General features: G+C 42.1%; 1 protein-coding gene across 2 annotated transcripts in view; it reads right to left on the bottom strand.

Moving 5' to 3' along the window:
- The window catches only part of DOCK1 (dedicator of cytokinesis 1), a 487,093-nt gene that overhangs the window by 175,725 nt on the left and 286,057 nt on the right, over nt 1–25,311 (bottom strand). For both annotated transcript variants that reach the window (XM_032423353.1, XM_032423354.1), the window contains exons 28-29: nt 6,994–7,095; nt 918–1,012 (exon numbers count right to left, since the gene is read on the bottom strand). In XM_032423353.1, the coding sequence (XP_032279244.1) occupies nt 918–1,012; nt 6,994–7,095 (197 nt within the window). The remainder of the gene's footprint in view (nt 1–917; nt 1,013–6,993; nt 7,096–25,311) is intronic.

The raw sequence follows: 25,311 nt of genomic DNA, 5'->3' as shown, positions 1-25,311 counted from the left end.
CAAAATTTTAGAAGTGGAGGAAAAATTAATGGTTGCCCGGGTTTCTCGAGGGTAGAGGTGTAGGGGCAACCATTAATTTTTATACATGGACAACAAGAGGGACCCTTGTGTTGGTGGATTCAAGAAGAGGTGCCATGGCCAAGCACAAATACAGCAGGAAGATCTGTGTAACCCCCATGAATCCTACTGACACCGAGCCCCTGGCTGCAACATGGAGCTCTACTTTTGCAAAATGTTATCACTAAGGGAACCTGGGTAAAGTGTATACAGATCTCTCTGTATTTCTTTCTATAACCGCAATGCCTATGAATCTACAATTATCTCCATAAAAAATGCAATAAGGAAGGAGAGGAAAAAAAAGGAGGTCAACGGGAATTTTTCCAGGAATCACATGCGATTGAGAACCCAATGATCGTTGTTGGTGCTTACCGAAATTATAGAACACAAGTGCTGGAAAGTTAACCAATAGCCTTCACAGGGAAACGATAAACAAGGCACAAGATTAATATTTAATAAGTACGAAGAAAATGCTCACTTTTTAAAGCTGAAATAGGAGAAATGCAAATACCTTTCAAAAACTGAGACAGAGTGAGAATCACTTGGGCTAATAAAAACATGTGGTTAAAATGAGACGGCAAATTGATGGCAAACCGTGCCCTTGACAGAAGCTGCCCCAGACCAAGGCTAAGGGGGGCTAGGGCTCAGCTCGGTGTTTCTCCAGGAGGCAGAGCCCCACGCTGGCATAAGGAAATCACCCAATCTCCAGGTCTGTTTCTCCAAACAACTGTTTGCATCACAGAATGGCAGGATGTGCTCCTTGTAGGACAGCCCCCATGGTATCCAGGCAACACCACCGTTCCCAGCAGACATGAATTAGACACCTCGTAAAAGGTGGGAGCTTTTCTCCCTATACTCACTTATTCTGCATCATGTTCATTATCACCCAGTCGAAAGGGTAGACGTTCTTCCCAATGAGGTTCTTAAACATGATGAATGTTTCCATCAGGAAATCCTGAAATAAAAAAAAACAAAACAAAACAGAACATTGCAACAGCCCACCAAGAAAAAGGAGAAAACCAATCCCCTCTTGAATAATTACAGTATAAATGACCTCATTTTTTTTAGCGGAATGAAAACATTCTAAAAAGTAATGAAGATGTATTTTACAGGAGCTTTTTTCTTTCTGTTTGTCGGAGCACCTTCTGCCTGTGATAACTTTTTCAGGGATATATTCGGGAACAGGACCTGGGCGGGTATCTGTCATAGTCATAAAGAGGAGATCTCCAGGTTACAAATAGGCATTCTTTCTGCTTATAGGAAAACATACATTTTGCAAACATAAGATGTAGGATATACTCTAAACTTATTTTTCATTAGGAACAGGGCATAGCAGGTTGAATATGGGGTAGTAACATCCATTCCATTTTCTTATGTAATTTACAAATAAAAGGCTCAAGCGGGAACTCCTGAGCATCTGCACCAGCTCTGTTCATCATAACCATCGGAGCACGCGGTCATGTGACCGCTTTTAGACGGCAGCGACGACCCCACAAGCTATGCAGTTATGCTTATGCCAACCTTGGGCATGATCCTCTGCACGTCATGGGTCATTCCCTGCCGTCCTATGCTCCTTCCATGCTGCTAAGACTGCTCGTGGCATCAGGAAGGGGTACCCATTTCCTAGGGGCTCCACCCTGTGCCTGTCAGAATTTGGAGAATTTCTTGAACCTGCTGGCTTGGCCCTTGCTGTGAGCTGAGCAGAGCAAAACTAGCGGTTACCCTGAAAAGCACACCTCTCCGGGAGTCTGCATGCTCCCTCCAGTTGTGGGGTGGGCAGGGGAAAAGCCACAGAGGATTCACTTAGAAAAATGAGGCCATGGTCAGAGATTGCCAAATGAGTGGTTATTTCTCATTTATTTAATCTATGGAATCATAATTAGGTGCAATGGCTGTGAAGCCCAAGGTGGGGTACAGAATTTAAGCAGCCAAGAAAGCAACTCTCAGCAAAGTCGTAAACAAGTGCTTCTTGCAAAAGGGCAGCAGCTAAATTTGATAGCATCAGTAAGCTGATGGGCCAACTTAAATACTTTCTTTGCAACCTGACTAGCCATGCCGGGTTCTGGCAAGTCATGCCTACCGTGAATAAAAACTCAGGGAGCAACCGTGATCCCCATTTTACAGCAGAGGCCCCCAGTCAAAGAGAAGATCAGGACCTGGGCCTCTTCAAGAGAGAAAAGTCAGCCCCATGTCCTCCAGACTCTGCTCACACCAGCTCTGACCGCCAAGTCCGAGTTCACGCAGGGCAGGAGCACTCCGGGGGCCCCCAGACACGATGAACTGGGGGTGTCCCTCCCCAAGGCTAATAACTGCAATTCATATTTCTCCACTTAAGTTTTCCCACTTTGTCAAGAGTTTCACATTTTAATGACCAGGTTGCATATTTGGCCGGCTGAGTGCCATAATTTAGCCACATCTCTATTTGCATGAAATTGCTGCCTTTCTTGCTGATCACTCCTCAAAGCCTAATAATTGAGATACAGGGTCTGGGTTTTATTATTCTGGAAGAGAAGCATATTTTCCCAACTCCCTTATTTTTTTTTTTTCTAGGAAACACAGTCCCATACTTCATTAGTATGGCTCAGCTGTTAAATTTTGGTACTTTGCTGATCAGACAAAACGCTGCATATTGTGCAGGATGAGGTTTTGTAAGGCGTCCTTGTCCGTCTGCATAATTTACTAGCCATGGAGATGGTCCTCGCCATGGTCAATGAGACTTAGCAGACTATTACACTGGTATCTCCAAGTCAACAAGGGGACACAGAGGACTAATAGAAGATCTTCTGTGAAAATTTCCTCTTTCAGCGCCAATCCATTCCTGCTGTATTTTTCAGTTTGATTATTCACAAGATGCCCCATATAATAAGTGGGCAGCTCTAACAATAGCCATCAATCCATAGGCACAATCTTCTTGTCGTGAATCCATCTGCTTCTGTCCATCCCCATCCCCACCCAGCTAAATAAATGGTCATCCTCTCTCACCTGGACTGTTGAGGGGAATCCTGGCCTGTCTGCCCATGCCCACTCTTGTCCCTTTTGACCCCCACCCTTGACCCAGAATGCCTTTTCACACTGCAAATCTGGCCAAGGCACCAACACTTCACAACCTCCCATTTAACCCACAACCCCAGGGGCTTCCCAATGTTCGTAGATTAAAGACAAAGTGTCTCGACGATCTGAAGGAAATCCTGCTATGCCAAAGGAGAAAGTGTTTCAGACAAGGACCCTCAATAGATACTAAAGCCATCAGATGAAGAATGGTCAGGGGATTGGACATTGGCCAACGTTTTGTGGATACCAAAGCATCAGCCAAAGATCACATGACCATTGTGAAGGGGTACGTATCTTCACAATGGGGAGATCAGGCTGGTAGCCGCTCTCAAACAAGCAATCAAACTGTCAGCTCAGCATTCCCACCCTCCCAGTGGGCAAAACAGGGAGCACTTAACACCGGCTCTGAAGCTCTCCTGACAAAAGGATGAGCTTGAACATTAGGCCAAGCTTCCAGTTTGTAGGACATATGGAGGAATAGAGGAACACGCCGAAAGCCATTACAAAGCAGCACGAAGAAAGACAAGACAGGGTGAGGGACTTGTTCTAGAAAAAAACAGAGATGAAGGAGGCACAAGCAAATGCAATGAGTGAATCTGGACTGGATCCTGATTTGAGGAAGACCCTCATGAAAGACAAGAAAGACTGGGAAGAATTGAGAAAATCTGAGTATGGATGATTATGTGTGTTATGTTCTGGAAAGGCAACGAGGCCATTGGGGAAGGTCTTAATTCTTGAGAGAGGTTTGCTGAACCACTAAGGGAGAGGCATGTTTCTCACACACTTAGGGGATCTGGCTGCGCAGTGAGTGAAAAAGAGACATACAGAGGAGGTAGGTATGCCGAAGTGCTCGCAACTGGTGGATTTGGGTGTTAGGAATCGTAGTTTTCATCGTACTCTTCTTCCAGGTTCTCTGTACAGTGGAAGTTTTTCGTGACAAATAGGGGAAGGAGTACAAGTAAAATTGGGGGAATGCACATGAGATCCATGGACCATAGCGATGTCGGCATTCGGTTTGGATCCAGCGCTATAGTTCCGCAGGACGTTTCCACTGGGGAAACTGGATATGGTATTACTTTGTACAGCCACATGTGACCACAATTATCTCAAAAAGTTCACTCAAAAAAACAAATGCTTGAAAAAATAATTTTAAAACAAGGAGGAGCAAACAAATGGTGTAAAAAGCTGAAAACAAACAAGCGAAGAACACAGTTTCTCAGCATGGCGTACGGGGTCCTGTGCGGTGTGACGGCCCTGTCCAGGCTCATCCCATCCTTGGTCCTCTCGCTGCCCCTCCCACCCCCCACCCCCCGCACAGCCGCCTGTCCATGACACCCCACCTCCTAGCTGCATGGCTCTTCCTCCTATTCCTCAATATCCCACAATCCTTTCCTCCGCAAAGGCTTTCTCACCAGCTGACTCAGTCCAGTCTGGCTACTTTTATGAGGACCATTCCTTTGCAACATGGGCAATGGGGGTTGGTTGGAAGGACTCCCTGATTAACTGTGATGTTCTCCACCAGACTACAGGGGCACGAGAGCAGGCCTGTCTGCTTTGCCCACTGCGTCCTCCACTGTGCGACGATAAAGCTGATGCTCAGTAAGTAATTACTGAGTGACTTCACTGAGAAAGGATTCTGCGCTCCCCAGACTCATCATCCAGGGACAGTACCTTCGCTATGGCTTCATTTACAAGGAAATGGTCACAAGAAATAGACGTGTTCAGCACAAGGCTCCTCCTCCCACTGAGGATGCAGCAGGTCACCTTGAGGCGTGCTCTGTCCTGAGAGTCTGGAACCATACATGTCCATTCTTTTTCTTTTTTGGATCATTCTGCCTTACGCTGTGCCCCCTCCTCTCCCTGGCCCGGGGTCCGAGGGACCATTTGAGAGACTGTAAAAGTAACAGCACTGAGGCGTATGACTTTGGCATTGACAGTAACTGTGGTTTTCTATGGGAATCGCTCATCCAACCAAACAAGCGCTGAATTTGAAAACCTGAAACAGCGCTTGTTACAAGGACGTAGTCCCGAGAAAATGGGCTGGGCCATTTTCATATCGCAGTACTAACTAACTTTCAATTATTTAACACAAAATGATCTCTCATTTTTGTGAGTGCTTGTCGAGTAGAAAAATAGTCAAATACTTTCTATGTACAGTTAATGGATAGGAACACATTTTACAAAGGTTCTGACAGATTAACAACAATAAAAAAGGTCTACAATCCTTGCAATATGAACTCATGATATCCAAACCACAAATGCCATTTTATAATGGAAATCAAATCGTCTACAAATAATTGATCTTCTGAACTGCTGTGTCTAAAGAAAAAATCCCTCGGGAAATCAGGACCACAACATGGAGTAAGTATCTGATCATCTGTGCCAAGCAAGGAGAGAGGGCACACACTTGGAATTCAGCAAATTATAGTCATTTTTAAAAACCATGCTGTAGAACCACGTTTCATAAAGGCACTAAAGCTTCCCTACCAACGGAACCTCTTAATAGTTCAGATGAAATATTTTTCACGGTGTGCATGTGTGGATTTGGATCATAGGACTATTCTGATAAAGAGTAAATGATTAATTGGAGCCCTAAGTATTCAGGATGGGTAATGCTTCTCATTCTGAAAACTGTATTGTTCAGCCTGGAATGCCATCTAGGAAATTGTTCATATCAGTTCAGCTACAACTCCCCTTCCACTGACCCAAACAGGGCTGAGGGATACAGTTAAGATTTCATTGGTTGCATGGAACGTTCCACACATCAAATGTGATTTCACTGCGCTGTAACTGCTGAGGAATGATAGGATACAGTGTAATGCAGATCATACCTGAGCAACCCCTCCTTTAAGCTGCAAGTCCAGATTTTTGAAAAGAACTGAACACCCAGAGACACAAACACGTATACATTCTTGTTCCTTCACTTTCATTTAAGAAAAACTGCTATGATATTAAGGTGTAGACCCATTTTTGTCTCCTTAGAAATTTAAGGAAAACTGCCATGATATTAAGGGTAGACCCATTTTTGTCTCCTTAGAAATTTAAATACACATACACACACACACACGCTCAGAGTGGCAACAATTAATAAGGACACCTTTTATTAGAAATAATCCTTTGGAAAATAATCATTAAATGCATTCTTCTTCCCCTCCCTTAGTAAGGTAGATATAATGATGTAAAGTGTCACCAATGTTGTTCTGGAAACACTAGTAGCATTTGCTGGATCCTATAGGAATCTAAGGGTCTCAGAAATGAAATCTGTGTTACTAGACCCCAGAGTTTAGGGCAACAGCTTTACGGACGACATCTGCCGTCTGGCCATGGGATTTCAGGTCGTTAGGGAGGTGGTTCCTAAGCACTAACTTCCCCTCTATTATGCTTCTCCTAATTAAGCTGTATCATAGTTGTACTGAGGATGATTGGAGAATTATTCGGAGAAATGCTGATGAGCTCCCATGATTAGAGCTAATTAATACTAGAGTATAATTTAAAGCTGAAAAGACTCTCTGGCTTCTGCTATGGAGAAGCCAATCAATAAGTGAACAGGAGTTACTAGAAGACACTCCATGGGTAGGGTCTCCACATCTCCAGCGATCCCAGAGCGTAAGGAAGCTCTTTCTTGGCTGACACGCTGAGTCACTGCCCAGTTCAGCGTTGGGAACAAGTCCATGTGTCGGGACCCTCATCTTCTTAGAAACATGGCTTCCCTTGCCACGTGGTTTCTCAAACCAATTGGAGCCAAATCCCCATTCAAAATCATACTTAAAATGGAAATACTGACACCAGTGTTTTGCCTAAAATGCTGGCCCCTAAACACGGTCATATGAAAAGGGTCATATGAAAAGGGCTACACTATGAAAAAGTGTAACTTCTTACACTCACCACAACATCAGTCCTCATTTTTCCGAAAGTCTTGATCAAATGGGCGTAATGATAATCTTCCATTTGTCGTAAAATAGCTGTCATGCAAGCCACAAAGTTTCCCTGTAGAGGAATCAAAAGAAACAATTAGATGGGGAGAGAACACCACTCAGGAAACATTGGTATCAACTAAGAGTCTGTCGTGGAAAGGGCCAAGGAGAAGCAATGGGGCGTGGGCAGGGGGGGCCCCCGAATTCCGGGCCCCTGGCTGGCTGGCCAGCATTAAGAGGACCGGTCCTCCCGACCTCACGATCTTAGGCTTTGCTATAACTCCTTCTCTCTAACTGCATTAAATGCTTCCTGACACATGGTTGTCTAGGCTGAAAAAAACAAGCTCTAAATATTTTTGCATTAAATATGCAAAAATTAAAGACAGGATTGAAACCACTGACACTCTTGCTTTGTGCTCCATGGAAAGTTGCTGCTCTTATTACCAGGCGAAATGTGTCTGCAGCCCTTCTTCTTGGGCCGTGGCAAAGAGAGGCCTTTTATTTCTCAAAGTCTGCCCGTGTCCCCCTTGGCCAATTTGGAGGCAATCACCACCGATTCCACAATGAGTTATGGTCCAATTCTTTTCCACAAGAAGAATGTGAGGAGGCATGCAGGCTCATCAGAATGTAAAGTGGGCGAGAGAAGGGTTTCTCTAGCAGACAGAGCAGGGAGAAAAAGAAGAGGAGGAGGGAAAACAGAAACCAACCAACAGAATCAAGACATGGAAAAAACAACAGGCCAAAGCAGCTAATGAAGAGGCAGCCAGGATGTGTACAGCTGGGGGATGCACGGGCATGTGTCCACGCAGGACACTGAAGGGGAGTGAGCTTGCTGGGTGGGCGGAGAGTCAAGTGGTCCTGTTGCCACTGTCCTCGATTTATCCCTTCTGCGAAGGACATCTTAAAAGCCATCCTTGCTTTTCTGTATTTTCCCCTAAATTAATGACATTTTAAGAAACACAGGACATATATTTTCTCCCAGTCCAATTACAGGATGAGACATACGTTCAGACATATCCCCAATTTTACCCTGTTCAGTGTGTTCCCAAATCGCATACGGTTACGGACCCCGCTCTTCCAAGCAGCGTATTTGATATCTCCATGGCCTCTGCATTAATCCGGAACACACACTCGACAGCAAAATGTCACAGTCCAATATTTCTCCCAGTCCGTTTGATTTCTCTAGTATACATGTGTGCTTCCAAATGAGTCCTCAAAGGGTGCATTATGCAAATTGAGCAAATACAAGAATGACAATATGGTACATTCCGTCTGCACAGAAATGTAGATTATTTGTGAATGATGATAATTGCCCAGATTTGGATTCCAAGCTGGTATTCGGAGGAAGAGTTAAAGAATGCTGGTTTCCGCTGGAGGAATGATTTGTAAAATGGTACAATGTCTATGAATATGAACTTTTGAAATATGTAAATATCTGGCATCCCCAGGAGCTCAGAAGAAGCTGCCTTTGTATCTCTACTCTTGATGAGATGCAAGCTTTTGGATGAGGGTCTTCGTAATACTACATGTTGATCGACCACCATGGGTGGAGTGCAGTGCTGAGGCCCCATTCAACCCCACCACTGATTCTCTTCTTGTCCCATTTTACAGGCCATGAGGCAGAGGCTGAGTGCTTCCCCTCAATGAGTAAGCCGCAAAAACTGGGAGTGAACGCAGGGCTGCAAGGTGGGCGCCTAGTAGCTGAGCTAATGTCTTTCCCGTTGTCCAGATGTACATTTTAATTCTTTTTTCTGAGAAATCTGAGGCCTCTGCTGATGGCCAACGGGAGGTGGAGACTCATTTCCTGCAGGCTTCAGAGAAAGTTGCAGGAAGTTGAGAAAAGGCCACCACAGATGGCACCCCAGTCCCCTCCCTGAGGTAGCCTTCTGTGGCCGGGGCTCCTCAGGAGAGCAGGAGTTTTCTGGAGCAAGAAGAGGCCCGTATCGGCCAAGACACACCTGGCAGTGGCTCAAGTTAATTTTCAGCAGGTCAGAACAGTTTAAAAATGGGAGCTTCCACATTAGAATCGCCAAAATCCCAAAGCTGGCTATGTGTAACTAGATGCACTATACTTAGGTGCTTAAAATATCAAGTCGAAAGAAAGAAAAGCAAGACCCCAGAGCAGGTTTGAGAATGCCAAGAGTGGGAGCGCTGAGTGGCACGGATGAGAAAACGCAGCGCAACAGGAATCGGGGCAGATACTCAAACAGGTGATATGGAGATACTCAATTTAGGGAGCAGATTGCCACATAATGCTGCAAACTTCATGCAACAAGGCTGGGCTAGCTGGCATGATGCAGAAAATGAAGAAGTCAGGAGAACGTAGCAATCTCCACAAAGCCAGTCCTGGGACCATGCAAATGGCCAGTCGGGAAGACATCGCGTGGGATGAGAATGTCACAGAGAAGGCAAGCCAGTGGCCTCTTATTTTACAGTGATGAGGACTAATCACGAGGACTCCCAGGGAAGGAGACAGAGGTAGGGCACCACCTTGAGTTAGAGGTCAAAAGGCCAGGGAGTGCAAATGTGCTATTTACTTCGCCTACAGAAATGTTCAAGAACATGTGTGCTGTTGAGACTTTCTTTCTTAGAGGAAGCAAATCTTGCTATTTTACTACTCTTTACTACACTGAAGCTTTGGGCCCCAATAGGAATGGGGTAACATGCCTGTTGAAATCCATAGCAATGCTCCCCCTTCCCTTTGGAATGGAGCCCCATGCATGGGGTGCCCGTATTTCCAGAGGGAAGCGATGCGGTGACCATGAAGCTTTACTGCTCCCACGAACCCAGCAGAACTCCTCTGTACCGCGCGCGGGGGGGGGGGGGGGGGGGGGGGGTGGTTCTGGTTCTGGGGGCGGACACAGTGGGTCATTACAGAAGCTGTATTTGAACCCAGTCCATAACACAAGAAGCAGCGGTGGGGGAGAACTGTGAAAACTTTCATTCTGCAGGCTCTAAAGAAAATTACTCTCCTATGCTTTTTAACTGATTTATTTGAAATGCATTTAGAAGTCCTAGGAAGCTTTTGCTTTTGAACAATGGGTGGGTTGGCAGGTAGGCTGGTGGTAACTGTGCAGAACTTATCCTGAATCCTGAGCATGGGGACCAGGCTGAGCCCCAGCGGCAGAGGAAAAACAAGGAAATAAATAAACATCATATTCCTTAGAGTTCAAAGCAATGCAAAGCAGGGGCAGAGAAGTCAGGATACAGTTGCAGGAAACTTAAAAATCAGGACACAAAATGCTTAATAAACAAAAAAATGCGAACTTCATTAGTAATCACAGATGAAAATGGTATGTCATTATTTGCCTGCCAAAATAGCAAAGGAGTATTTAAGTGAGGATAATGTTAGCAAGGGGACAGGGGATGAGCACTCTTACACGCTGCTGGTGGGAGCATAAATTGCTATAACCTTTTTAAAAAGCGATTTGGCAATAGCTTTGAAAAGTCTTGGAAAAAAATACTCATCTCCTTGGTAATTCTATGGCTAACAATCCAACTAAGGAAGTTAATTCAAAATATGAAATTTTATGCCTAAAGATGTCCGTCGCATTGCTGAAAACATCTGCATTGTGTTGAACAATAAGCGACTGTGTTAAAGAATACGATGTTCTATAGGATTGCGGGATAAAATACAGGATGCCCAGTTCAATCAGAATCTCAGATGAACAACAACAAAAATATGTCCCAAATATTGCAATGGAAAATATTACATGGGACATCCATACACGAACGCATCCATTTATCGTTTAGCTGAAGCTCAGGTTGAACCAGGTCCCCTGTATTGCTGTTGGGTACGTCAGGCAGCCCTCCCAGAGTGTGACCATGAAATATTATGCAACCACTAAAACATTAAACATTAACGATGCAAATCTGAACTATTTTAATAACATGAGAAAATGCTTGAGGAACAAACATGGAGATAATTACATATCCATAGTTCAGCAATATAAAGGATATAGCAGAAAAAAGAAAATAAACATAAAGAAGGAACAAGGAAAAGAAAGAAGAAAAAACACAGTCATCAGGGGTTCGAGGACAAAACTAGATTATTTTTATAAACTGAAAATATATTAATATTTTAGAAGATGGTCCTGAGAGAAAAAATATGTCATCTGGCAGCAGGGACCAACTCTCCCTGTCCCTGAGTTCTGTGTTTCCGGCTCCCCTATCGTCAAAAATCGCATCCATGGACCACCCTGTCCAGGCAGACGTGGTTACTGCTCTGCATTGCTCCTCAAGCCCTGGGCTGCTTTTGCCTCTGAAACTCCTAGAACCACCCTCAGTGTTCAAGTGTTAAAGCTGCTTGGGCTCCCAGGGTACTAGGCAGGTGGACAGGTAGGAGAGGGAGTAGGCAGAATGGGAGACGGGTAGAACCAACAACAGGCAGAATGAAACACAGCTGGTGGAGGAGGGGACATCTTGCAGGAGGCAAATGAATCTAAGATGTCACTGCAGGATATAGACGCAAAAGATTTTTAAAAAGAAAAGATATGGGAGAATGGGAATTGAGGACGAGACCTACCTACTCTTTAAACAGTATCTTTGTCCACTTTGCCTAGTGTAAGGGCTGAAGGTGAGTGCATGAATTAGAAAGAGCAATCCCAAGGGTTCTAATGCCTGGTCTCCAGGAGTTGTGAGGGTGTGCACCTCCTCTATGTAATAAAGGCAGACTTAGCCATGTGACTTGAAGGTGGGGTATGAACTTGCTCGTGGTGGTTCCATCAATGAGATGAAAATAGCTCACAGGACCCTGGAGCTCACACTTTGCATGCAGCACATCTCTTCTCTCCGGGACTCATGGCACAGGCAGAAATTTTAACTCTCTTCGAAGTGTTCTAAATGGCAAGGGATTTGGGGGCAGCTCCAAATTACAGAAGCCGTAGGAGCTGTGAACAGTGACCCAGGAGCACCAAGTGTGGAGGGCAGGCTCCAGGTCTGAATGATGGGAGAATTCCACTTAAATCTGGGATTACACTTCATGACTTCCAGGGATGACTTGTTGAAGATTTTGAACACGTTTTCACCGAGGTAAGTACTTTGAAAAGAAACTCATTTAGATGTTGAAGTTTCAAATATGGTGATGAAGACAAACCTCATAATCATCACTAAAGAGGAAAGAAAAGGGAACCCTCCAGCAACAGGTGTGATATACTGCTCAGGGGCATTGGGCAAGAATCGTGGTAAAGGTGGGAAAATGGATGACATGGCAAATTCTGAATTGATTTTCATTTGGGGGGTCATTCAAGCCAAAGAACAGATACTGTAAAGCAACATTATGAGCACAGAATGTATGGAAAGGGAAGTAACTGAGAGCGGCGTTGACCATTTCAAAGGTAGGCAAGACTTGGATGGATGAGTTCTTGGTACAGGGAAGGTGAAAGCTCTAGGGCTCTTGAAGGCTTTCTGTTTTCAAAAAGAGAAAGCCACAAGTGAAAAGTGTAAGGGTTCTATTTGCTATGAGGAAATTTAAAAAAGGAAAATAGAGAGTCCAAAACGTTAACACCAGGAACACCTCAAAATATTCCCTGGCCCAAAGATTCCTCCGAAGACTCTATAGACATGATGTTTGTGAAAATATTACTTCCGGGCTTCTGCATGAAGAATTAAGAATAATCCAAAACATGCTTTCACCTCTGTTTCCTCACATTAAGCTGACAATGAAGAACACCGTTTAATTCACAAACGCTTAAGGACAAAGAGAATGAGGAGAGACACAACTAAGGACAAGAGAATTCTGGAAGCCGACAGAGGAGTCACGAATGGTTATGGAGCGCCCCGGACGCAGGAAGGCAGTGATCATCTAACTGGAACCTGCTGATTCCAGGCACAGAACCCTAGGAAGACTCAGAAAGCAAGGCTACATTGTGAGGTGGAAATCAAGAGCACTGATGTGTTTAACATGTGGCCTATCTGCCCACTCCCAGCGTGTCCACGGAGGGGATGCTCCCACTCGCTCCCAGGCAGGGGACCACATGTTTATTGTTGGCGAGGGGGGGTGGTACCTGACAAAGCAGAAGAGAAAGAGGGGAAGGAGCCACCTGGCTCAAAGTATCTAGTGATAAGCAACCAAACACTCCACTCTGTTCCGCCCAGGTCCCAGCATATCAGCAAGGATGTTTAACCCCTTCCACCAGTCTTAGCCCCACATCAAACTGGAACAAGCCTATGCACTGTCTGCCCACAGAGGTTCAGCCCATCCAGGCTCGCTGCACCTCCAAGCTCTGTGCACACATGGGAAACAGATAGTCTGATCGAGACTGCACAGCCTCCTGAGTAAAGTCAATCAAGCATGAGTAAGAGAAACCAAAACGAACAAGCAAAAACAGACCAAGAGGAAGGAAAAAAATTGGGGATGTATTAGAGAATTCAAAGATCTATAATAATTATTATAGATAGATTAGATAGATTATATTCATAAAACAAGAACATCATGTTATAAAAAAGGAACAAAGACCAAGAAAGGATTCTGGAATATTCAAACTATGATAGAAATAAACATATGAATAGAAGTGTGGGGAGGTGGGCGCCTGGGTGGCTCAGTCGTTAAGCGTCTGCCTTCGGCTCGGGTCATGATCCCGGGGTCCTGGGATGGAGCCCCACATCGGGCTCCCTGCTCCGGTGGGAAGCCTGCTTGTCCCTCTCCCTCTCCCTCTGCCCCTACTTGTGTTCCCTCTCTCACTGTATCTCTCTCTGCCAAATAAATAAATAAAATCTTTAAAAAAAAAAAAAAGAAGTGTGGGGAGGTAAAACTAACAAAATCCTCCAGAGAGTGGAACAAAAAGACACACACACGCGCGCGCACGTAAGCACAGAGTAAGAACATCAGAGAATCCATTCAAGAAATTCAATATCTGGGGCACACAGGTGGCTTGATCAGTTGAGTGTCCAACTCTTGATGTGGGCTTAGGTCACGTGATCTTGGGGTCATGGGGCTGAGCCCTGCCTGGGGCTGCGCACTCAGCACACAGAGCCTGATGTCCCTCTCCCTCTGCTCCTCCCCCCGCTTTCTCTCTCTTTTTCTCTTTCTCTCAAATAAATAAATAAAATCTAAAAACAAAAACAACAACAGAAAACATTCAATATCTGATAGGCAGGGATTCCAGAAAGAAAGAACACAGAAAATGGAGAGACAAAAGCTGTTTTTATAAAATGATAAGGATATCCACATAAAAACTATTAGAATAAATGAGTTCAGCTCATTGCAGGATACAGGATCAAAATACAAAAATCAATTGCTTTTCTATACCCTAGCAATGAACAATCCAAAAATTAAATTCAGAAAATAACTCTATTTACAAAAACTTAAAAAAAAATAAAATATTTAATGGAAATATACCCCGTGTTCATGGATTGGAAGACTTAATATTGCTATGATGGCGGTATCCCCCAAATTAGTGTACAGATTCCATGCAATCCCCATCAAAATCCTAGCCAGCAACTTTGTACAAATTGACAAGCCAATCACAGATAACCCCAAACTGCATGATTCCATTGCTAGAAAATATCCAGAATAGGCAAACCTATAAAGGCAGAAAGTAATTAGTGATTGGCAAGAGCTGAAGGTTGGGGGTAAATGGGGAGTGACTGCTCATGGGTACAGATTTCTTGTGGGTATGATGACAATATTCTAAAATTGATTATGGTAGTAAACAACTCTGTGATTATACTAAACACTTCAATTGTTCACTTTAAATAGATGAATTTTAGAGTATGTGAATTATATCTCCATAAAGCTGTCAAAAACTTTTTAAAAATAGAAAATAATTAAATGATATAATTTTTCTCAAATGGCATGCACTGAGTGTCCAGCATGACCAAGACTCATCGCCATGAGATTTCACAATACTAGGGATAAAACAACGATTCTAAAACATTAAAGAGGAAAGGAAAGTGAAAAGCTGCATAGTGCATTGGGAATTGCTAACAGAGAGGATGGGGTGGGGGACAGCTAATTCTCAGGACAAGTAAACTATTTGCCCTGATCAATGCAGGAAGTATACTACTCAGATGTAAAATAATAGTAACATACTTGGAAAAACATTTTCAAATTCTATGATCCTTGTAAAGTTGTTCTTTCTCCTTAGATTTTTTTTTTAAATAGACGGATGACAGTTCTTCCCCTTTGCTTTGATTTCCTCACTTACGTGTTTCCATGTCATATGAAACATCTTAACCCTTTTAGGACTGGAGGGGAACTACAGAGAAGAAATGAACATTGAAAATGCAGGTGGAACAATGCAGTAAAATGAAAGAAAGGGAAAGTGCGCCATGCAAAATACATCAGAAGGCACATGTCATTGCTGTACTTGTGTAAAGGTATTTCATGTGTTGTTAACTGAATATCTGATGAAGCATAAGATATAACTGAAAGACTGAATCAGGTACTATTTTAAAATGAAGTTTCTCAGAAAAATGAGTATTCACTCACATCATTTGAACTTAGTCCATTTTCCCAGGAATACAATCCATGGTAAAACTGAGGACTGTGTTATGTTCCTTTTCTCATTTCAAGATCAATTCAGTCCCACGAAGCCTTTATCCAATGTATGGGGGTCTTTTTATTCATTTAGCTTCCAAAATATTGCAATTCCTTATTTATCAAGGACCATAAAGTGAGGAAAGTTTGTAAAAAGGAACTACACAAAATTAAAAATAATACGGTTGAGAGACTACACTAATGTTACCTATTAGCTTTTTTCAACTCCTAGCAACAAAATTACACCTGTATCTTAAATTTAAATTGAGTGTCTGGTTGAGTTCATAGAGTACTGGTATTTCATATTATCACAGACACTATAAGGAAAGAAATCTAATTTTAAAAACAAAATCAATTTCAATTTTACAGCAGCAGTAATTGTAGGAAAACATTTATAGTCCAAATATACCTAGATAGAAAGGGACTATCTGGATCTTAAGCCACCCATAACAATTATCTGCTACTTATTCAATGCAATAAATTAAACACACAAATATTCACATTTGTTACAGAGGATAAAAATAAATTACAATAAAATTTTACATATACAATTATACTTTAGGATATAACGAGGAATACATACTTTGTATACAACTTCTTAACATAATCCATTTGTTGCTAACACAAGTCAGAGAGTAAAGCAGAAAATTTTATATTTATTTTCATGAACTCAGCAAATCAGATAATATTAAAGCCTTAGAGAGCTTAGGATTTTCCAAATCTTCTCCCATGATATACAGCATCTTTATACACACTGTAGTAGAAACAATAATTCAGTCATAATAAAATTTTACCATTGAAGGGAGGATCAATATTCCTACATATTTTTTTTAATTGACTTCTGTCCATAAAGGACACTATCACCATCCTAGTTACAGATTACAGTTGAAACTTTCTTGGATAAAATGAAATTCCTCTTTATGAATCATAAGGATATTATCCTCAATATTATTTATATTGGTTGGATGTGTGGGTAAAGAGGAAACTATGTCACATACCAAGTGTTAAAAAAATTAAGTTCATGAATCATAAGGAGACAAAATGTATTTTGAAATATGAGATTATTATATAATAGAAACAGACAATCTTAATTATAACAACATCATTTCTAAGGAAATACCTATTTATACATAAGCAGATATATGCTCAAATACTATACATCATGATATAGCACTCATAGCTTATCCGCTTATGAATCTGTATGCCCCCCAAGGGATATTGAAGCTAAAGGCCCTTGATGTTTATTTTCAAAGTCTCCTGCTGTGGGGACGTGTGACAGAATCCGGGGGTACCCAAGAGGAATTTTGCAGAGCAATGCACCTGTCTAGCAGGTATGTAAAGGAGAACACATCCCATTGGGGCTCCATGCTGACCCGTCTCCACCTCACCACAGCCCTGAGGAAATCAAAGGTTCCCGAGAGTCTCAGGAAATGAGGACACTTAGAATATACCAGAAGAAATTGAGGGAATAAGGCCAAAATGATGGGAAGATTCAAAGTGGTGCAGGGTATTAACAAGTGCAACAGTCAATGAACATTAAAGAGTGAGCATGTGTTGGCAGCATGGGGCTCCTGGGGGGAGGTCAGAGGGGACTAAAAAGAGCCCTGCCCAGATCAGCACACATGGGGCCAGAGAAACAACCCTCTTCCACACCAGTGGAACCAAGTCAAAAGGACACAGAAGGATGCTTGAGGAGGCTCCCTTGGCCACAAGTGAGACAATCAGGGACTGAGTTTCAAAAAGAATAGTAAGAGAGAAGGATTATAAACATTAAATTTTAAAAACATGAATCTACACTGATAGACCAATACACAAGTGAGGGGAGTCAGGGGATGAGAAGCAAAGACAAAGCGCTTCCTTACAGAAGACTAAAAAACATAGATGGATAGAAGATTTTAGATAGAAGAATGGAAGAATTCAAAGATCGCCACTTTCGACCCCAAAAGGACTGGTTGATTCCAGCCAGGGTCTCCCAAGGGTACTGAAACCAGCAGGTCAAGGTCATTGGAAAGGAAGATATTTGCTCAATTTGAAAGTACCTGCCCACAGATTCTTTTGTGCCTCCTAGTATGATGGCACGCTAAGGACACATTATCACCTAGGTAGTGTTTTGTGCCAAAAACCTTTGCTCATGACGAAATGCACAGATCCAGAAATGGGACATTTGGCAAGACAATTGGCTTAGGCCTTCAAAAGAATCAATGAGGAAATTTCATTTGGGTCATGTATGATATTATATTAGGGGATCATGGTTAATTTTTATAGATGTCATAATCTTATTGACTATGTAGCAGAGTTACTCTTAGAAGATACACGAAACAATTAAGGATGATGAGTCCTGACATCTGTGGTGAACTTCTGGTCTAGTAAAAACCAGGTTTACATTACACAATATACAACACAATGGAGGAAGGGCAGAGATAATGCATTTGGGCAAAATGTCCATGAAGGGTGGATCTAGTTAATGAGACTACTATTTTTACTATAATATTTTTTTTCAAATTTCTTTATCTAAGAAAAAATTTCAAAATAAAAAGCTGAGGGAATACAGAGTCCACCCAGTCTAGTGGAGAAGACACACATGACAACAATTAAGACACAATGTCACAAATATTAGAAAAGAGGGTTATTACAGACTGACAAGGGAATTCTAAGAAGGAAGCATTTCTTTTCCAATCACAGGAACTATTACTCAATATAATAACAGGAACACAAGCAATGATTTAGCTATTTTAAGATATGCTTGGGGAGGGGAGATAGGAGAAGTGAAGAGCTTTAAGCAACCCAAATTCAGGAATATTCACTCAGGAAAATGAGGAGCTGAAGTATAACTAAATGGGGGTGTACTGCTTTTGCATACATAAAGCTCCACCATATGCATTCTTCTCAAATGTAGGGATGGCTGATTGGAGCATGCACTGAACATATGTATTCTCCCCTTAACAAAACAGTCCACAGTGAAAGCAAAAGGGAAGAGCAGAAATATCCTGTTTCCCTACCAAACAGGGATCTTCATATCACTCAGACTCCTTTCGATATTTTACAATATTGTTCTCTTTATGATAAAAGTTATACAGCTGTGTCATCAAAAAGTAGTTCCGGGGGCGCCTGGGGGCTCAGTCGTTAAGCGGCTGCCCTCGGCTCAGGTCATGGTCCCGGGGTCCTGGATCGAGCCCCGCATCGGGCTCCCTGCTCGGCGGGAGGCCTGCTTCTCCCTCTCCCACTCCCCCTGCCTGTGTTCCCTCTCTCGCTGTGTCTCCCTCTGTCAAATAAATAAATAAAGTCTTCTTAAAAAAAAAAAGTAGTTTAGGAGTCAATGTTTCAGAGGCAGACATTTTGGAATAATCACCTGAGATCAAGAATGCTGTTCTGAGCTTCAGTTTACACAGCTGTACAATGGCAACGATGATTTTAAAATCTGGGCTTCTTGAAAGGTTTAAATTGGTCATATACGTAAAATTATTAGCACAGCTGGTTGGCTATGTAACGAGCAACGGCTCTCATGGGGGCGGTGACGGGTGCTGGTGATGAGGAATAAAACACAGAAACATACACAAAAGACTACTTTAAAGCCACTGAGTTTATATACTAAAACTCACAAAACATTCGAGACAGCGTCAAAGAAGACCTAGAAAAAACTGAAGAGATATATTCATGGTTTAGAAGAATCAACACAGTTTAGCTGCCGCCAATTATCTAGTTACAAACGGGTGTTTACTGTAGAAATCAATGATCTAATTCTAAACTTCATACAGAAAAACAAATGACATGAAATAGCCAAAGAAACACCGAACCAAGTAGGACACTACCAGAGTTAAGACTTATTATAAAACTACAGATACCAAAGGGGCAGCTTTACTGGTGAAAGAGCACATCAGTGAAACGAACTGACCACATATCGGGCTCACTGAGTCTCAAAACAAGTGCCAAGGAAACTCAATGAGAAAGCAAAGTATTTTCAAAAAGCGGTATTTCCAAAAGGTACATTGAGACAGGAAGGAAAGGGAGGGAAAGACGGCCGATCCATATCCTACACCATATACAAAAATCAACTCAAAACAGATCATACACCTAAATGCAAAAGTTAAAATAACAAAACTTCTACAGGAACACACAGGAGAAAACCTTCATGAGCTTGGGTTAGGCAAATCTTTCTAAGGGTACAAAAAGCATAAGACAAAAGAAAAAAAGAATCGGACTTCGTCAAATTAAAAACGTTTGCTCTTTGAAAGATTTTGCAAAGAGAGTAAAAAGGCAGGCTGTGGAACTGGAGAAGATATTTGCAAAATGCATACCCGACAGAAAGCTTGTACCCAGAATATATAAAAACTCTGAAAACTCAATAATAAAAACAACCCATCAAAAAATTGTCAAAAAAACATTTACATGGATACTTCACCTAAAAAGAGATACAAATGGCCAAGACACACAAGAAAACGCATTCAGTGTCACTAGTCAATAGGAAAATGCAAATTAAAACCACAAGGAGATACCACGACACACCTATTAGAATGGCTGAAGAAAAATAAAAAGCAGGAAGATGCAGAGGAACTGAAATTCTCCTGTATTGCTGGTCTGAAGGCAAAATGATACAGCCATTCTAGAAAACACTTCGGCAGTTTCTTATAGTTAATCACATACTTACCTGATGAAATGACACAACCATCCTGCTTTTAGGTATCTACCCAAGAGAAATGAAAACACAGGTCCATACAAAGACCTCTACACAAATATTTATAGACAGTTCTACTCATAATTCCACACAGGGAGATATCCAACACATCTCCTATCAGTAGGTGAGTAAACAAATTGTGGTACATTCATAGGATAGAATAGTACTGAGCATGATAGTGACAGTGGGAGAAGAAGGGCCCCAGAGGGGCAGCAGGGACTTTTGGAGGAGAATGGAAATGCTCTCAAGTCTTGCACTTGGTCTTGATGATGCAACTGTACATATCTGTCAAAATGCAGAACTAGACAGTATGGATGTTACTGTATTACCTTGAAAATATATGCAAAGAGGAAAATTTGATCATCATAAAATTCCCTGTAAATGATATGTAACAAATCCTGATATTATAGCGGATTCTTTCTTGCTCTTACACACAGAGAAACAGACTACTTTTAATAAAAGCAGGATCACACTTTTTAATTATTGTCACTTTCAAATGGCTTTGTTATTCGGTGGTGCAAGCCCCACATCATTACTCATGTTTTTCGCATCATTCTGGAGTAGCCATGCCAATTTATTCTTGCACATGAATGTTACAACCACATGATTGAGTTTGAAACAGGTCCCAATGGAATTTAAATTGAGATTCCACAGAATTTTTTAATTAATTGAGGAGGCTTAGGGTATCAGCCTTCTCATTTCCACAAATATAATGTGTGTCCATTTGTTCGAGTCTATTTTTATGCCATTCAAGAGTATTTTGCAGTTTTCATCATACTGATCATAAACAGCTCTTGTTACTGTCGCTCCTACTGGGAGGGGCGCTTTTTCAAAAACCTTTTAAATTTTCTATCTTTATTTGTATATTTGGGAAGTGACCGAATTTAATGTGTATATTTTGTGACTGAATTTACAGAGTTCGGTTATTATTCCCAACAGTTTTTGTTATGGGGGGGGGGCTCTAAAGAAATCAAGTATCTGTCAATAATTTTGTGCAGTCCTTTGTCATTGCTGTGCTTCTGTTTTCTTATTCAAATTTCTAGACTTATGACACAGCCCATCATCACCAAGACAATGTCAAGTTGCACTAATAACCGCTGGTGTCTCTGTTTTCTTAGAGATTTTAGTCGGCATGCTTTTAGGGTCTGATTCTTTATTTCTATTTTTCTTTTGAGGTGTAACAGACATATAACATGGTATAAGTTTAAGGTGCACGATGAGTTGATTTGATATATTACACACTTCTTTTTTTTATTTTTTAAAGATTTTATTTATTCATTTGACAGAGACAGACACAGCGAGAGAGGGAACACAAGCAGGGGGCGTGGGAGAGGGAGAAGCAGGCTTCCCGGCAAGCATGGAGCCCGATGCGGGGCTCGATCCCAGGACCCTGGGATCATGACCTGAGCCGAAGGCAGACGCTTAACAACTGAGCCACCCAGGCGCCCCTATATTATACACTTTTTGCAATACAATTACCACCATACCATTAGGGACTCCTCAATCAGGTCCATAATTACCACTTCTTTTATATGGTGGGAACATTTAAGATCTCGTCTCTTGGATATTAGCTGAAGACAGACCCTGTGTATCATGTTAAGAAGTATTCCTAACTTAAGAGATCACCTGTAACAAAACATGTGAGGCTAAACAAATATGGTTATGGTATTACTACAGTGGAAGAGTTTGATCATTGAAGAGTGAATGGATCAGCAATAAAATTAAGCATAGGGGAAGAGAGGGGAAAATAAAACAAGGCGCAATCAGAGAGGGAGACAAACCATAAGAGACTCTTAATCATAGGAAACGAACTGAGAGCTGCTGGAGGGGAGTGGGGGTGGAGGGATGGGGTACGTGGGAGCTAGGGAAGGTTCTAGGACCCCGTGGAAGTGTGTTTTGAGCAGTGGGTGATGGGGCATTAAGGAGGGCACATGATGTAATGAGCACTGGATGTTATATGCAACTGATGAATCACTGAACTCTATCTCTGAAACTAATAATACACGAAATGTTAATTGAATTTAAATAAAAACAATTAAAAAAAAATTAAGCATCCAAAAAAGCACATAGGTATGCTTGTAAATTCTCACTAATGGGTAAAAATGGGACTTCCTAGGAAACATAAATATGTAAGGACAAGCTATAATAAAACAAAACTTAGAACAGCAACACTTTTCACAAATCTCATTTCCCAGGAGGGTAACGGAGCCACTTTATTAATTAATTCATTTAATAGGCATTCCTAGAGGCCTTCTGTATGTGCAGTCCATTCTGGGGCCGCACGAAGCTCACATCCTGCTGGACAGAGTGCGTTCACAGGGAGCCTACTGGCAGTGAAACTGAAACATTAGCTTCACTTGTCAGAGTGGAGGTAAACAAGCATGTTAATAACGGAGACTCTCTGGTACCTGGAGTAAGGTGACCTCACGCACTTGACAAGCACACACTGCAGGCGTCTTCATAACAAATTTTGCAAAAACAAAACAAAAGAACCCTCTTGGATGTCCGCTTGGTGAAAACAGTCAAGGAAATATCAATTAAAATATATAGCAATTACCCAGAGTTAAGTAAATATTTTTCATATTTCCTATTTATTTCCACATACACATAATGAGAATACTAGAAGAAGCCATTCCACCAATCTGATTAAAATTTAGAGCCGCATTTTATAATTACCAAATTACTTAGCTTTGATCGTGATCATCATGACTTTAAATTAGGGAGTACAAAATAATGGTTTATCGAGATTAATCTTGAACAAAATTCATATATTTTTAAGATTAATGCTTTTACCTTATGACAATCATGGGCATTGCAGTTATTTGCCAAGCACATAAAATTTAAAAAGAAAGCGTCACAAATCAAATTGGCTTTCCATTACCTGAACCCAACACTCTAATCACAAGTCACATAGAGAAGATGCAAATTGGAAGTCACTTTCCAACAGATGCTCCGTCAAGATTTCTTTATTTTTTATTAATCTTGCTTAGGCAAGATCTTAACAGCAGCATGTAGTGGAAGGTAAATCCATAAAGTGGTACTATAATGACTAATTTTAATTATTTTCCAGAATCACTACTTGTTTTCAAAATTGAGTATGTTTTTCACAAGCTAATTATCTGGCTACACAGTTAAAAGTTTGCAAAATAGAATGCTCCTAGTTCCTGTCTAAACAAAAAGCAGGGCGCCAGTCGTTAAGCGTCAGCCTTCAGCTCAGGTCATGATCCCAGGATCCTGGGATCGAGTCCCAGATCGGGCTCCCTGCTCGGCGGGAAGCCTGCTTCTCCCTCCCCCACTCCCCCTGCTTGTGTTCCTTCTCTCACTGTGTCTCTTTCTGTCAAATAAATAAATAAAATCTTTTAAAAAAATTAAAAAATAAACAAAAAGCATACAGGATAATGAGGCCCACTTGTTTTGAATTTAAATCAACTGTTTAGGTGTCAGGAAGAGGCAAAAAGCAGAAATCTAGGTTGATCAATTAAAAAGCACAGTCAATAGGAGGCATTTGTTGGAGAGAATCACAAACCTCAAATGCAACTACATGCAAATTCTGGTAAGGCAGTCACCATTATTTGGGATAAAACCGTTACCACACATAAAAAGCAAAACTGCAGTATTAATGTGGACGAAGGTATGGGCCTCCGAGACTGTCCGTGAGTCACTCCACCCCTCCCCAACTCCAGCTGTTTTGCAGGCTGAATTGTGGCCCCCCCCCCCCAAATTCACATGTTGAAGTCCTAACCCTCAGCACCTCAGAACATGACTGTATTTGGAGAGAGGGCCTTAAAAGAGGTACTTAAGGTTAAATGAGGTCATGGGGGCGGGCGGCTAATCCAATATATCATTATAAGGAGAGAAGATGCACAAAGCCATGCAGAGGAGGAGACATATAAAGAAGAAAAGGAGGGAGCCATTGGAAGAAAGCACCCCTGCCCAAAGCCTTGATCTAGGATTTCTGGATTTCCTCCAGAAAGGTGGGGAAATGAATTTCTATAGGGTAGGCCACCCACTCTGCCTTATTTTGATATGGCAGCACTAGCAAGCCCCCTCACTGCTCAAAACACACTTCCACGGGGTCCTAGAACCTTCCCTAGCTCCCTCCCCCTGTACACACTGCCTGCCCCTGCCCTCTGAAGAATGCTCCTGATGCCCTCCCTCCCCTTCCTCAGAGCTTGGCTTCAAGGCCTCCTTTTCTAGGAGCTAAGCCTTAGAACAACTTAGAAGTTGTAGCCCAGCTCCGCGTCAGCACACCTGATCCCCGTACCCTGTCTATTTCAGGAACTTTATATGATCCACTTACTATCATCATTGTCTATCAACTCTCCTCGTTAGAATATAAACTCCACAAGGGTAGGGATCTTTGGCTACCAACAGACCCCTCTCGTCTCTAGAAAAGAACAAAGAATCCGTGTATGCATTCGGTTGTCATTTTCAAAAAATAATGTTTAAAGTCAGAGAAAAGGACAAGGCCTAATACAAACAAGTACAAGGTAAAATTGTTCCATCCAGCAAAGGTCATGACTTGAAATAAGGAGACAATTCTACCAGTGGACAGGAAAATGACTTCTGACGAAGTTACCCACTGCTTTTCCAATCCGTTTAAAGATTTAAACCAGGGCGCCTGGGGTGGCTCAGTTGCTTAAGCGTCTGCCTTCAGCTTAGGTCATGATCCCAGAGTCCTGGGATCAAGCCCCACGTAGTCGGGCTCCATGCCCAGCGTGGAGTCTGCTTCTCCCTCTGCCTGCCGCTCCCCCTGCTTGTGCTCTCTCTCTCTGTCAAATAAATAAAATCTTAAAGAAAAAGAAAAAAGATCCCTAAACCGATAGCTAATGGGTACCATTCTAAAGAAATTCATGTACCAAAGCAATTTTTACAATAAACTCAAAATGCATGTTCTGAGATAATGGTGCTTCTAGAGTTGCACTGAATTCATGTTTTCAACACGTCTCCATGCTGGGGTTTGCCAGGAGGGCACCTAAATGCTAGAAATCTACCTTGGAGCCACAGGTATTCCCGGGTGTTCTCCTTCCTCTCAAGTGCATGCTCTTATCCATTTTATCGTTTTCAAAGCAAATTAAAGCCTGCCCAGGAAAAAAGAATCACCCGATGAGTCTTAGAGAAAACTGCCTGCTCACTGA

This window comes from Phoca vitulina, unplaced genomic scaffold, assembly GCF_004348235.1.
Source record: "Phoca vitulina isolate PV1807 unplaced genomic scaffold, GSC_HSeal_1.0 scaffold28, whole genome shotgun sequence".
NCBI lineage: Eukaryota > Metazoa > Chordata > Mammalia > Carnivora > Phocidae > Phoca > Phoca vitulina.
Note: the sequence above shows the minus strand (reverse complement) of the source record. Positions and strands in the feature narration are given on the sequence as shown.